This window comes from Micromys minutus (assembly GCF_963924665.1).
Source record: "Micromys minutus genome assembly, chromosome: 10".
Classification (NCBI taxonomy): Eukaryota; Metazoa; Chordata; class Mammalia; order Rodentia; family Muridae; genus Micromys; species Micromys minutus.
Window position 1 is genome coordinate 43901518 of NC_137979.1, and position 13956 is coordinate 43915473.

The 13956-nt window shown below is 48.0% G+C and overlaps 2 protein-coding genes across 2 annotated transcripts; one reads left to right on the forward strand and one right to left on the reverse strand.

Moving 5' to 3' along the window:
* Positions 1-15: 15 nt before the first annotated feature.
* On the reverse strand, positions 16-5518 carry LRRC46 (leucine rich repeat containing 46; the record flags this gene model as incomplete). Its single annotated transcript, XM_080923158.1, has 8 exons — positions 16-371; positions 780-925; positions 1209-1278; positions 1435-1544; positions 1795-1841; positions 3314-3422; positions 5303-5408; positions 5497-5518. 8 exons carry the CDS (start codon positions 5516-5518, stop codon positions 16-18), a joined length of 966 nt encoding a protein of 321 aa, XP_080779284.1.
* A 465-nt stretch (positions 5519-5983) lies between these two features.
* Positions 5984-13669, forward strand: MRPL10 (mitochondrial ribosomal protein L10). The gene is made up of 5 exons (XM_080923143.1): positions 5984-6039; positions 9086-9255; positions 11491-11655; positions 11881-12025; positions 12761-13669. Exons 1-5 carry the CDS (start codon positions 5988-5990, stop codon positions 13015-13017), a joined length of 789 nt encoding a protein of 262 aa, XP_080779269.1. The 5' UTR covers positions 5984-5987; the 3' UTR covers positions 13018-13669.
* Positions 13670-13956: the final 287 nt, after the last annotated feature.

The following is a 13956-nucleotide window of genomic DNA, read 5'->3' on the forward strand; positions in this document are numbered from 1 at the left end:
CATAGAGGCTGAGCATTACTTCGTGCTTTTTTTGTTTGTAGTTTTAGTCATGCTGGAGGCTGCAGCCAGAGAGGTCTTGGAGGCTGTGGCTGCCCCCTTCCTTGCCTGGACAGAGCTTTTCTGGTTCCTGGGAACCTGTTTCTTGGCAGAAGAGGCAATTTGGGTTGAGGAGGTGGCTTTAGGGGCTGACTCCTTCCCTGGCTGTTCGGTGACAGCAGGGCTGCAGTCCCCAGCCATGGGCACAGCAGGCAGCAGGGGCAGGTCTGTGAGGACAGGCCGAGTCTCCATCCTTGACATGTGCTCTGTCAGGACGGCCTGCTGCCTGCGCTCCTGATGCTGACGCAGTTCCTGCTCCAAGTCCTTGAAGAATCCTGGGGGAGGAAAGGTGTAGCAGCCCTGGGCTCACCCTGGCAAACCACGTGCCATCCCCAGTAAAAGGAGTATGGGGCTGGGGCTGGAAGAGATGAGCCCCCTGCATCCCCTAGTTAGATCCTGCCCCGATTCCAGACAGAGGTGGAGCATTGGCATTCACTCACTTTATCGTGGAGAGCAGGTGGCCCTGAGGCCTATGGAAAGTGAGCATGTAGCTCCCAGGGACTATATGCCATGCTGGGAGGGTGACACACAGTCCACCCTCCTGAGTGGCACTCTGGAAACAAGAAGGGCCTGGAGTGGAGGGGAGATCAGAACTGGCTGCCTAGGACAGTGTCAGTGTGGTTCCCCCAGTCTCCTGGGGGCAGTGTGAGCCTGGGGAGACTGCAAGGTGTGGAGATAGTCACCTCGCTCTGCACAGAATGGGCCACTGAGCTCTGGAAACTCCTCTTCCTCATCTGAGGATTTATCCTCCTCATCTGAGGTCCACCGCTCCAGGATAGGCTGCTTGTCCAGGTCCAAGAGCAGTGGCAGAGCTCCTATCACCATCTTCCTGTAAGGCAGAAGGAACAGAGGCTACCCATGAGGACATCCCTAGTGTGGGACCTGGGAGGTGACATGTGCTTTACTGCCCAAACCCAGACGGGAATGACTTTAGGAGATGGGCCTGGGGTCAGCCTCAAAGAGCAACAGGCTGGCTGTCATGAGGTGCTGAATATGGGACTGGAAGGTGACAGACTCAGTCTAAGGGCGGAGGACACGGTGGCTTGCAGGCTGAAAGTGGCTGCCTAGAGCACAGGCAGCAGTCACTCAGGTCACCTTCAGCCCCTCCTCACCTGTAGCCATTCTGGTTGGTGCAGGGGTTTCCACACAGGTTGAGAATGAGAAGGCTCTGGGGGAGCTCATCTACACAGCAGAAAGAATGCGGTCTCATGCCTGTTCTGCACCCCCGAGAGAAACAGGCATGGGGGACTATAAGCAAACACCATAAGGAGCTGGAGCCAAGAGGAGGGAGGACCCCACACAGGACACATTCCATGAACCAGGGCAAGGTGTCCCTACCTAGCTTCAGTGTTTCTATCAGGTTCTCAGAAAGGTCCAGAAACTGAAGGTACTGGAGGTCAAGGAGGTTTTCCACATGCTTGATTTGGTTTCCTGCCAGAGACAGGAAGCTGCAAGGGAGGAGGGAGGGACAGAGACAAGGCTGAGCTACAGGTCTGCTGGAGCAGGAGGAGGGAAAAGGGAAGAGGGCACCAGGTACCTAGGCTCTCTGTGTAGGCAGATGGCTGACAACTGGGAACTCAAAACCTCGTGGGGTGAGGGAAGCAGAGCCAGGTTTAGAGAACAGAAGCCAGTTCTAGGGGTGTAGCCAGTTTCCCGCCACCCACTCCTTACTCCTTTCCCTGCCTTGGTGCCACATACCGCAGGGAGGTGATGCATGCCAAGTTCTCAATGCGCTGGATCTTATTCTGCAGGAGGAAACCAGGGTGTGGAAACCAACTTAAGGCAGCTGGGTGGAAAGTCTTTTGAAGGGGACGAAGGTCTAAGACCATTTCTACCTCTGCTGCAGCCATTACACTCGGAGAAAGATCCCTCAACCTGACTGAGTAGCTGGATGTCATTTCCGTGGGGAGAGATGATTTGCTATCTCTGGTCAGTGGTCAATGTGCAAACTTGGGGATAGTTCAATGAGTTGACCAGAGAGCAACTGGAGCCTCAAAAGGAAACCAAGGGGTCACCAGGGAAATGGAAAAGGCCACCTTGGGGACCTGCAAACCTGGCAGGAACAGTCATTGCATAGTTGATTCAAAGACTTTTATAGGAGAAGGTTAAGGCTCTGACTATATTCATCCTAAGAAAGGCTGAAGATGACCCAACCACCACTGCACAGACTCTAAAAGATCTGAAGGATGTGGAATGTATCAAGATGGTAACTGAGTACTTGTTTAAACATTTTAGTGACATTGTGTGTAGGTGTGTGTGTGTGTGTGTGTGTGTGTGTGTGTGTGTGTGTGTGTGTGTATGTGTATGGTGAAAGAGGACATCTGCATGGAGGTCAGAAAACAAACAAACTGATAGTCAATTCTCTCCTACTACGTGGAGATTGAAATCAGGTTACCAGGCTTGGCACCAAGCTCTTTTATGTACTGAACTGTCTTGCCAGCCCTTTGTTTGTTTGTTTGTTTATAAGCATAGTCACTTAATTTGGCTTTATCTGGCCTGGAAATTGTAGGGTAGGCTGGCCTTCATCTCGGAGATTTGCCTATCCCTGTTTCCCAAGTGATGGGACCAAAAACCGCACCACCACACTTGGATCTATATTTACTTTAAGACAGAGTTCTGTGTGCGGCAGACTAGAACTTCCTCTGTAACCTAGGCAGCCTCAATCTTGTCTTCTGCTTCAGCCTCAGTGCTCAAGTACTGGGGTTACAAGCATATTCCCCCCACACACCAATGGAAACAGGCCTGAGCCTGAGGGGACCTTCTACAGTCTTGAAAGTCTAGAATCTACACCAAGACAAGAGTTCGAACAGTGGGGATTCTAGGGCATGTTCAGGAGCTCTTGGTAAGGTGGGGTAGGAAATCAGTCTTTTTGCTCGTTTGTTTGGTTTGCCTTGTGTTTTTGAGACAGGGTTTCTCTGTGTAGCCCTGGCTGTCCTGGAACTCACTCTGTAAACCAGGATGGCCTCAAACTCACAGATATCTGCCTGATTCTGCTTCCCAAGTGCTGGAATTGAAGGTGTGTGCCACCACCACCCAGCCAGAAATCAATGTTTCAGTTCAGGAGAATTCCTGATTCATTTGGGAATGTTCTCTTGGCCAAAACACCAGAAGTGCACACAAAGATGAGCTGTTCAGCTGCTTTCAGATTAGACAGACTAGGTTCACAGCAGGGAGAGGACAGGAAGTGTGGGGGAGGGGAATGGGGGGTAGACTTTACCGATTGCAGGTAGAGGCTGTGAATATTCTGGAGCCTCTCTAAATTCCCGATACAAGTAATCCCTTCCCCATCCAGGCGGACAGTCTCCAGTTCATCAAGAGTTCGAAACCTGGAGGACAGTAAGCAGGGGGCTATGCTAGGGTTCACGCCTGTGGCCTTCAGTGGACGATGGGAGAGGGGAGGGAAGAGGAGACATATTTCAAGGAAAGAAAGAGGGCTGAGTGGCTTTGAGATGTCAAGGACAGCTTTGTGACACTAGTCTAAGTCACGAGACCGGCTGGTCTCAGACACATGGCTCTCCAATGGTAGCACTGAGAAAGCAAAGCACAAGCTGACAGGGCCGCTCTGGATAACTGGTCCATGGCTGTTCATGCTTCCTAGAGATTCAGAACAAGAGAAGCTTTCCTTGGATGGTGGAGATGAGGCTGGTAAGGATAGATGCGAAAACACTCTCATACCACTTGGCAGAGCCTTTTTCCCTTTTGAGTGATCGGGGAAGGAAAATCACATCTTCTATTCTCACGCTCATAAATTCCAAATTTACTGAGTGTCCTCTGGACACATGATGTAGGTCCTTGCCCATCATCATTAGGGAAACCAGGGAGATACCTATGACAAGAGGCAGGTGCAAGAAATGAAAGTGGTGGGTGGGCTGGAGAGATGGCTCAGTGGTTAAGGGCACTGGCTACTCTTCCAGAGGACCTGAGTTCAATTCCCAGCAACCACATGGTGGCTCACAACCATCTGTAATGGGATCTGATGCCCTCTTACAATAAATAAATCTCTTTAAAAAAAGAAAAGAAAAGAAACAAAAGTGGGCACATGGGCTGTATGCCAATGCCAGACTTAGGGGCGGGGGAATCAGGAGCTTCCTAGATTAGGCAATGAAAGAAAAAAGGGGAAGAGGACAAGGCATTTCAAGCAGAACAAACAGTGCATGCATGTGTTAATCCAGCCTGTGCTGATCTTTCACGTGAATCCTTTGGGTCTGGGAAGATGGGGATTCTAATTCAGTAGGTTTGAGACGGGTATCCTCTTTTCTTTCTTGTAAAGGCTTCATGTAACCCTGGGTAGCCTCAGACTTTCTACTCAGCTGAGGAGGATGATCTTGAACTTCAGATCTTCCTGCCATGACCTTGAGTGCCAGGATTACACCACAGTACGTGGTTCTTAGCAATGTGTCAAGTGAGCTATACCCCAGTGGAAATTCTTCATTTCTAACTAGCCAAGCTCTCAGGTGAAGTCAGGCTGCTCTGACTAGCAAGGGGCAAGAACATGGAGAGAGCTGGAGAGATGGCTCAGCAGTTAAGAGCACTGGCTGCTCTTCCTGAGAGGTCCTGAGTTCAGTTCTCAGGAACCACATGGTGGCTCACAACCATCTGTAATGAGATCTGATGCCCTCTTCTGGCATGCAAGCAGACACGCATTGTATACATGATAAAAAAAAAAATCTTTAAAAAAATGGTATGACAAATTGCCCCCTTGAAGAGGTGGCTGTAAATAAGGTTGGTTTATGCTATTTGGATTTTATTCTAGCTGTAATAGGTTGCTGAGGAAGTTTCTATCAGGGAGTAATTAGATTTATCATTTATAACAATCACTGGGGCAACAACAGTGTTGCAGAGGCCAGACTGGAAACTGGGCGGAAAATGTTCGCGTTTGCTAAGAAGTGGTGACCTCCAAGCCAGCTGAGGATGTGTGAAAAATCGTCTTTAAGAAGTAAGAACCACGGCTGGAGAGATGGCTTAGGGGTTAAGAGCACTGACCGCTTTTCCAGAGGTCCTGAGTTCAAATCCCAGCAACCACATGGTGGCTCACAACCATCTGTAAGGGTGTCTGAAAATGGCTACAAAAACTAACTGGAAAGTAATACTGATTGCTGCGTGGAGTAACTTAAGAGACAAACATGATTTACAAAGTCAGTATAGCCCAGCAACCTGAACGTCAGTGTTTCTGTTTCTATTACCCCTTTCCTTCCCGTCCACTCACATCTTTTCTGACAGGTCTTCATCTTCAGGGAAGGTTAAGTTCCGCTTGGTGATAAGAGCTTCAGTAATGTGGACACCTTCCTCGGCTTTCCGGACAGCATTCTTAGCTGGGGAAAGATGAGCCTTTTGTCACCTGTGTTCATTTCTTGGAGACCCGACCTTACTGTTGTCCAACTGTTCTATCCATCAACTCACCTTCCTGCTCGTCTCCTGGCATGATCTAAGTTAAACAGCGGCTGCTTGAGGCAGATGGACGAAGAGAAGCAGTGAAGCTTAGACGGTTGGGATGGTTGAAACCAGGTTGGAGGGAAAGAATGAGGAGACAAGGACAGGGGATTCTGAGAATTGTTTGGAGTGGTGTGGAAGATAAGGAGTAAATGGGAGCGAAGGATCTGTGTGGCGTGTGTGGCCTGTATGGAGTGGCTTTACTGGCCTTAAACTGAAAGGACCGGAACCATGAGAAAGAACGGTTCCTTGAAGTCTCGCGTCGTTGCTAGGAGACTGGACGCTAGGTCTGAGGGACCAGGGGGAGGGAGGGCGGGCACCACAAGCCCAGCTTCACGCATGCGGATTACGGCTTCATCCGGCGGCACGCCCACTGTTTCCGGCCCTGGGTTTTCACTACTGCCCCACAATCCTTAGCTACTTCCGTCTCCGCGCAGCCCTCAGGGCTACTTCCGGTAACGATGGCTGCGGCGGTGGCCGGAGTACTGCGAGGAGGTCTCCCGCCCCGGGCGGGTAAGGAGTGGCCCAGGGCCTCACTGCACACAGGCTGGCGCTCTTTAGCCCTCGCCTCCCTCCTTTCTTCCTGACCTTTCCCGTAATCTCTGACCGTCGACAGCTCTCGGAGACCCTGCCAGTACCATGATCTCTGATTTGACTGGGTCCAGTTACCTGCCTGTGACATCCCTTCTACACCCCACCCCACCCCAAATTGGGACTCACAGCAACGCTGTCACCAAAAGTGTTTATTCCTACACCCCAGGACTCCGCTTTGTTTTGTTTACTAACCCTTCGCTCAGTTCTTACCTCTGACCCCGGAGAGTCCTTGGCAGAAATTTTACGTATTCCTTCTTAAGGTCTTAGCCCAAACAGACTCGGGTCTTCTCTCAGCTACCCTCTCTCCATAAAGCAGGTTCCTCGGTAAAATCTTTTGCTCCTATCATGTTTATTGACATTACCGCTTAGTCAATTCATTCTACTTTTGCCTATGCCCTTGTCTCATCTTAGATGTTAAACTTCACGGAGAGCTAAAGTGGCATAGTGTCTGATGTTAGTAGGCATGCACTAGGCATTTAGTAAGCAAATTTGACACCGCACTGTAGGATTGTAATTAATGTTTTACACTCATTGTTTCAAAGCAAAGGTGCCTTGCTAGGAGGACATTTTTAATTTTTAAAGGATTATTTATGTATAGGAGTACATGGTAGCTGTCTTCAGACACACAAGAAGAGGGTATTGGATCCCATTACAGATGGTTGTGAGCCACCATGTGGTTGCTGGGAATTGAACTCAGTACCTCTGGTAGAACAATGGGTGCTCTTAACTGCTGAGAGAGCCATTATTAGGCTCTCTTTACAGATAAGCACACTGAAGTTTGGACCAGTTAAGTGACTGGGTAAGAATAACACAAATAAGTTAAAGAGTAGGGCCTAAAATCCAGTGCCATCTCTTCCCAAAGGCACTCTTAATAGACCTTGTGCTCCTTAATCATAAAACCTCTCGCCCTGGCAATCCTCCGTATTCCTGGGGGGTCTTCTGTTTCTCTGGGAACCTACACTGTTGATTTCTTTCTTTTTTTAAACACTGTTGATCTTTATGTCAAGAGATGAAAGCCTCACCTTGGCTCAGAGCTTTGGAGTATTTCCTTGGTTGCTGAGGGGCCCTTTCAAGCTTTTTCTGTCACCAAGATTGTGCCATTGGGCACAAAAAGTTCAGAGGGAAGCTTATATGTCTCTCCACTGTAGGGGTTTCCAAGGGTTGAGTTCAGATCATCAGGCATGGTGGTAAGCGCATTTATTTTACTGGATGAGTCATCTCCCAGACCCTTAATTCTGTACTTTGAGTCAGGGTCTCTCATATTACTGAGGCTGACCGTGAACTTGGATTACAGGTGTCCACCACCATATCTGACCTGAAGAAAGACTTCTTTGGGAGAGTTGTGAGGATGTTGTAATGTGTTTTTACCCCCTTCTTGCTTCAAGTTATAGAGAGCCTCAGAGCCATGGGATAGAGCCATCATTATCATGGGAGGTCTAGGGAAGGCAGGAAAGTATGTATGTTCCCAGACGAAGATGATGTTGGTAGCTTGATTGGGGTGTTTGTGCTTCAAGAACTGCTGCTTAGAGCAAGGATTGACTTTCTTTCATTTACTCCATTTTGCTTGCTTGATAGGGGCGGAACCTTGGGCTGGGCAGGTAGACCAGTTCTATACCTCTTAGTTGCAGTCCCAGCCCGATGACTGTTTTATGGTTAGAGTTTTACCGGAGCACAATCTCATTGCCTTACATACGGTTTGTGGACACTGGGTTTTGGTTGGTTGATTGATTTTTGTACATCTTATTTATTTATCTTGAGACCTGGTCTCACTGTGCGTCCCCAGCCAGCCTGGAATTCTGAGACACAGCTGTCTCTGTCTCCAAAGCCCTAAGAGTGAAGATGTGCAGACTGTGCCCGGCTTGTTTCTTCATTTTAAAGAATACTATCCCACAGCGTAGCACTGCTGGCATAGAACTCAGTGTGTAGACTAACCTGCCCTTGGGGCAGTCCTCCTACCTGTTTTCTGGGTGTTAAGTTATATGCATGTTCCACTGTACCTAGGTGATCATTAATTTATTTTGTGTATTTTGATTGCACACACTTGTGTGTTCCTGCAAGCGCTCGCATGCACGCGCACACCACACACACACACACACACACACACACACACACACACACACACACACTTCTGCCTGGTGCCTGCAGGTTGTCAGAAGGCTTTAGCGCTTCTGGGACTGAAGTGCTCTTAACCGCAGAGCCATCTCTCCAGCTTCAACCATGCCTAGGCTTTTATGGCTGCTCTTAGTAGAGTTGAGTGACAGACTATATGAACCCCCAAACTTAAAATATTTATTATTTGACCACTTAAGGAAAGGTTTTCCTTAGTCCTCCCCCTATATTATTATTTGTTTATTAATTTAAACATTTCTTGCTTTCTGAGGTGGTCTTGTACCCTGGACTGGCGTCTTACTAATGGCAGTTCTGCCTTAGCCTCCTAAGTGTTTGAATTACAGTGTGCACTCTCTTTGTGGTTCTCCATTTCCCTGTACTTTTAAAATACTCTATTGTATAAAAAAAGAAAATCTTTTAGAATTCTAGGACTATACAGAAAGAGGACTTGTAGAGGATTAGATCTGTAGTCCACTTGGTAGAGTGCTTACCCGCATGCACGGAGCCCTGTATTTAATCACCAACACACATAAGGACAGTCACAGTGGCACGCACTTGCAGTCCTAAAGGCAGCACACAGGTGGAGTGGGCAGTGCATTCAAGGCAGTCTGGGCTGTACGAGACCCTGTCTAAAAACAAACAAGAAGCAACAGCAACAAAAACCTGGAGAAAGGAGTGTCTTAAGGCATTGAGCCTGCTAAGGTCACCCACTAAAAGGAGAAGAGATTTTTTTTGTGTGTGCCATGTCTAGCTCTGCAAACTATACCTTTCTCTGCAGAAGTGGGGGTATTCTTTTTGTTGGCTGAAGACAAATCCTGCAAGGGGCTGTATCTTATTTTTCCATCTCCCCTCCCAGCTTGGCTGCCCACCCTCCAAACTGTGCGCCATGGCTCCAAGGCTGTGACCCGCCACTGTCGAGTCATGCACTTTCAGCGTCAGAAGCTAATGGCTATAACTGAGTATATTCCTCCCAAACCTGCCATCAACCTGAGATGCCTACCACCTCCTCCCAAACCCCCCAAGGAGGTAAGGCGGCTCAGTGCATGTTACTTGGTGGTGGGCTGGTGAAGCTGGACTCCAAGCCCTGTGGTTACTCACATCAGCAATTCACTTTCCCACCTCCGGCCCAAGGTTCAGATTGGGGGGTGGGGGGGGAGAGAATGTGTGTACACACTTGCCCTTGCTCATGGGTGGAGAACAGGGGGCAACTTTAATTCCCTCTTAACACCTTGTAGTCTCTCTTTTTTAAAAAGATGTATATGAGTACACTGTAGCTGTCTTTAGACACACCAGAAGAGCAAGGGCATTGGATCCAATTACAGATGGTTGTGAGTTATTATGTGGTTGCTGGGAATTGAACTCAGGACCTCTGGAAGAGCAGTCAGTGAGTGCTTTTAACTGCTGAACCATCTCTCCAGCTCCTTGTAGTCTCTTGTTCTGCCATGTGGCATGATCCAAACTGGCCCACATGCCTCTGGTCAGTTTGCCTGTCTTACTGCAAGAGCACTGTGCTTGCAGATGTGTGGAACCATGTCAGGCTTCTTATATGAATTCTGGGGGTTGGAATGAGACTATTGGGCTCGTACAGCAGGTACTATACTCTGAGTCTCTCCCATCCTGATCCTTTATAGTAAAATGTATACTTGGTTTTGCATTGATGTCACACTATGCATTGTTTGGGCTGTCTGCATTTTCTGTAGATGTTACATGTCTCCAAAAAAAAAGCATCCGGAATTTCATCTTGCCCCTCCTCTCTTTTTTCCTGAGGCAGGGAGTTTTAGGACCCTGCTCTTCTCTGTTGCTGAGTTCAAGTGATCTCACCTTAGCCTCCTGGATGCTGAGATTACTTCCTGGATGTGAACTACCACACCCTGCTCTTACCTGTTTTAAAGGAGCTGAAGCTTCCATGTTTCCCCTGAGGGATGATAGTAGCTTCTGTCTTTTGAAAGGAGCAGGAAGAAGCTAGGTGTGGTGTCACAAGACTATAAAGTTATCAGTTAGGAGGCAGAAGCTGGAGGTTCAGCTGTTCTGGGTCATCCTTGGCTATAGAGGGAGTTCAAGGCCAGTTTGCACTATATAACAAGCTGTTTTGAAAAAAAAACAAAACCGAACACTACAAAAACCTGGGTGGAGCAGCACATACCTATAATTCTAGCACTCAGAAGGCTGAAGTAAGAAGATTGCTTATCAGTTCCTTGTCTACATAGTTTCAGACCATCTAAACTATAAGGAGATTATTAAAAAAAAAAAAAAAGGGAGGGCACTGACTGCTCTTCTAGAGATCCTGTGTTCAAATCCCAGCAATCACATGGTGGCTCACAACCATCTGTAATGAGATCTGATGCTCTTTTCTGGTGTGTCTGAAGACAGCGACAGTGTGCTCATATATAATAAATAAATCTTTAAAAAAAAGAAAAGGTGAGGACCTGAAGAAATAACCCAGCAGTTAATTGTTCTTCCAGAGGACCCAGGTTAAACACCCACATTCAATCTCATAACTGTCAGTAATGCCCTCTTCTGGCTTTTAAGGTACTGCATACATAGGGTGCACACTTGCATGTAAACAAATACTCATACACATAATAATTTTTTAAAAAAGAAAATGGAGTCCTCAGCAGGAGAGGTAAAGGCGCTTACTGCTGAGCCTGGGTTCTAAGGACCCGACACATTTCCTCCAGGCTTGATGACAAGTGCCTTTGCCCACTGAGCCATCCTCCAGTTCCCCTATCATATATTTAAATTGGTAAAATAATTTACTGTTTGCACAGTGTGAGATTGATAAGTGAAGTACCTTTGAGTGTGTGGTACTGGGCATTGAACCACACACTGGACAAGTGGCCCACTGCCAAGTCTATCAGTTTCAATTTTTTTTTTTTTTAATACTCTGTAGCTCAAGCAGGCCTTGAACCTCTGATTTTCTTCCTCAGCCTTCTGAGTAGCTAGAATTAATTTTACAGGCTTGTATTACTACAGTCTATAATGAACTAATTTTTGTTAAATATGGTAACACAGGTTTCTTGACGAGGTGTTTAGAGAATGGTGGTTGCTCTCAGGGTTGCAGACGCTGCTCTGAACCCTGCAGTTCTCTAGGGGACATAGAGCAGTATGGTAGGGGTGTTCCAGGCTGTAGGAATCAGGTCCAGCTTCCCTACCCGTTCTCCAGTTTGTACACATTCTGCCATCACTGACACCCTGGTGCCTGTGGGAAAGGGAGGTACCAGACTGCCTTCCTGTCTTCTCAGCCATTTCTTCCTGCTACAGGAGTCAGGCCTCATCCGGCTCCTGCGTCAAGATATAGTAGCAGTTTTTCGGGACAACCGGATGGTAGCCGTCTGTCAGAACGTGGCCTTGAGTGCAGAGGACAAGCTTCTCCTGAGGCACCAGCTACGGAAACACAAGATCTTCATAAAAGTCTTTTCCAGCCAGGTAGGGTGGCCCTGGCTCAAGCCTGTTTTCTCTCATGCCTGCTGAACGGGCCTCTCCCAGGGTACTTGACCTTCTGTCCGAGGCAGCCTAGACAAGCTGCCCTGGAGCCTAAACTCTGGGTAGGGGCTGAAGAGACCCTTAGATTGCACTCAGCTTGGTACAGTCTGTGACTTTGTGGTGTTCCCTCCTCTTATCCCCATTAATCATTCTATCCTGTGATCCCAGGTTCTAAAGCCTTTTCTAGAAGATTCCAAATACCAAAACCTGCTACCCCTTTTTGTTGGACACAATCTGCTGCTGGTCAGTGAAGAGCCCAAGGTCAAGGAAATGGTGCGGATCTTAAAGAGTGTTCCTTTCCTGCCACTGCTGGGTGAGTGGGCCATCCTGCCTGGTAGAGCTGGGCTGAAGTAGGTTGGGTAGTGCAGAGCCTGGTGCTTATATAAGGCCTGAGTCAGCATGTTTGTTGGGGACTGACTGCGCCACTCAACACCTGTGCTGTGGTGCTGGAAGTGGTATGTGCCCCCCCCCCCCCCCGTCCCCGTAGGTAAATAAAAATGATAAGAAACAAGTATCTCAGATAAATAGGGCTGAGGTATAATGCTGTGACCAGTGTATGCTGGGGTTCATTCTGTAGAGTAGAGTATCTGTGACCCCAGAAATTTTACATTTCCTGGGAACCTGTATTTAATACCCCCAACACACACTCCATGATTTTCTTTCCCCACTGCTTCATTGTGAACCACACAGAGCATGCAGTCCACCATCCTCCTGGTTTGTAAGTGTAGAGTCGAGCCATGCAGTACAAGCCACAGCTCCATCCGTCCTCAGCACTGTGTATCTCTGTTATTAGATGGCAGTTCCATTTCTTCACTGCAAGATCATGTCTTCAGAGAATTTTATGAGCCACTGTTAGGGAGTTTGAGACTAGGTGGATACTTCTGCATGTTTTCAAGGAAAGAGGAGAGGGGTTGGATTCTCAGCAGTGGGCTGAGGTACAAATGTGAGCTGATTTTAAGACCAAGTGGGAGTAGGGAAGGCACTGGGGAGCAGATTCTTAGGTTGGAATGATGCTTCTCAAGAGCCCGCTGACCCTATGCTCTTACAGGTGGTTGCATCGATGACACCATCCTCAGCAGGCAGGGATTCATAGACTATGCCAAGCTGCCCAGCCTGGACCAGCTACAAGGGGAGCTGGTAGGAGGGCTTACTCATCTCACAGCGCAGACTCGATACCTGCTTCAGCACCAGCCTGTCCAGCTGACTTCCCTGTTGGATCAGTATGTCAAACAGCAACACGAGGGAGATTGTGCCACGTCAGCCAATGAGAAGCCACATCCTCCTGACCCTGCTCCAGATTCCTAGCCGGCCTGTTTTACCCATAAACACACTTTGTCCCTGTTGTCTGTCTTGTTGTCTGGCAGAGATCTAAAAGAATTTGGAGTGTGGGAGTGGCCTTGTGTGACTTGGCTCTCATTCACAATGACCTCCTTGGGGACAGGCCTCTTGATGATACAGAGAAATTCCATTCCAGAGTGAGGCTGCCCATTGTCCTCGGTTTCACTGATCACCGTCTTCAGTTCCAATGAGGGACCGATGGGGACAGTCTCCTTCAGTTCTCTCTGCACAAGGCAGAGAGGATGGAGACTGTCTTGCCCATCTCCTTGCCCACTATCCCTTGCTCTGTTTTCCAGCCCACTTTCTCAGGTGCCCATGTCATGGTGCACCAGTTAGGAAGACTTGTAAGTGGCACCTGCTGAATCTTGTGCCAAGCACTGTACCAAACACAGGTGCCAGGTCCTCCATTCAGGAAATGGCAGAGAAGTTTGAATTCTGGATAAGGTCTTGAATTTGGTTCTCTGAGGCCTCAAATTCTCAAAGTAGAGCTTCTTCATAAAGTTACCCATGAGTGGGTCCTGGTGGGCTCATACATTGGTGTTTCACCCTTGCTGGACTGTGGACTGTGGGAAGAATAGGGAAATTGCTTCCTGAGAAAAATAAAACATGTTTTATTGGCTTTTTTTTTTTTTTTAGGATTTATTTTATGTGTAAAACTGTGCTTATGGGCCTGGAGAGATGGCTCAGCATTTAAGAGCACTGACTGCTCTTCCAGAGGGTCTGAGTTCAAATCCCAGCAACCACATGGTGGCTCACAACCATCTGTAATGATCTGTGATGATCTGTGCCCTCTTCTGGTGTATCTGAAGACAGCTACAGTGTACTCATATACATAAAATAAATCTTAAAACTCAAAAAACTGTGCCTACATTTCTGTCTATGTACCATGTGTGTGCCTGGTGCCCA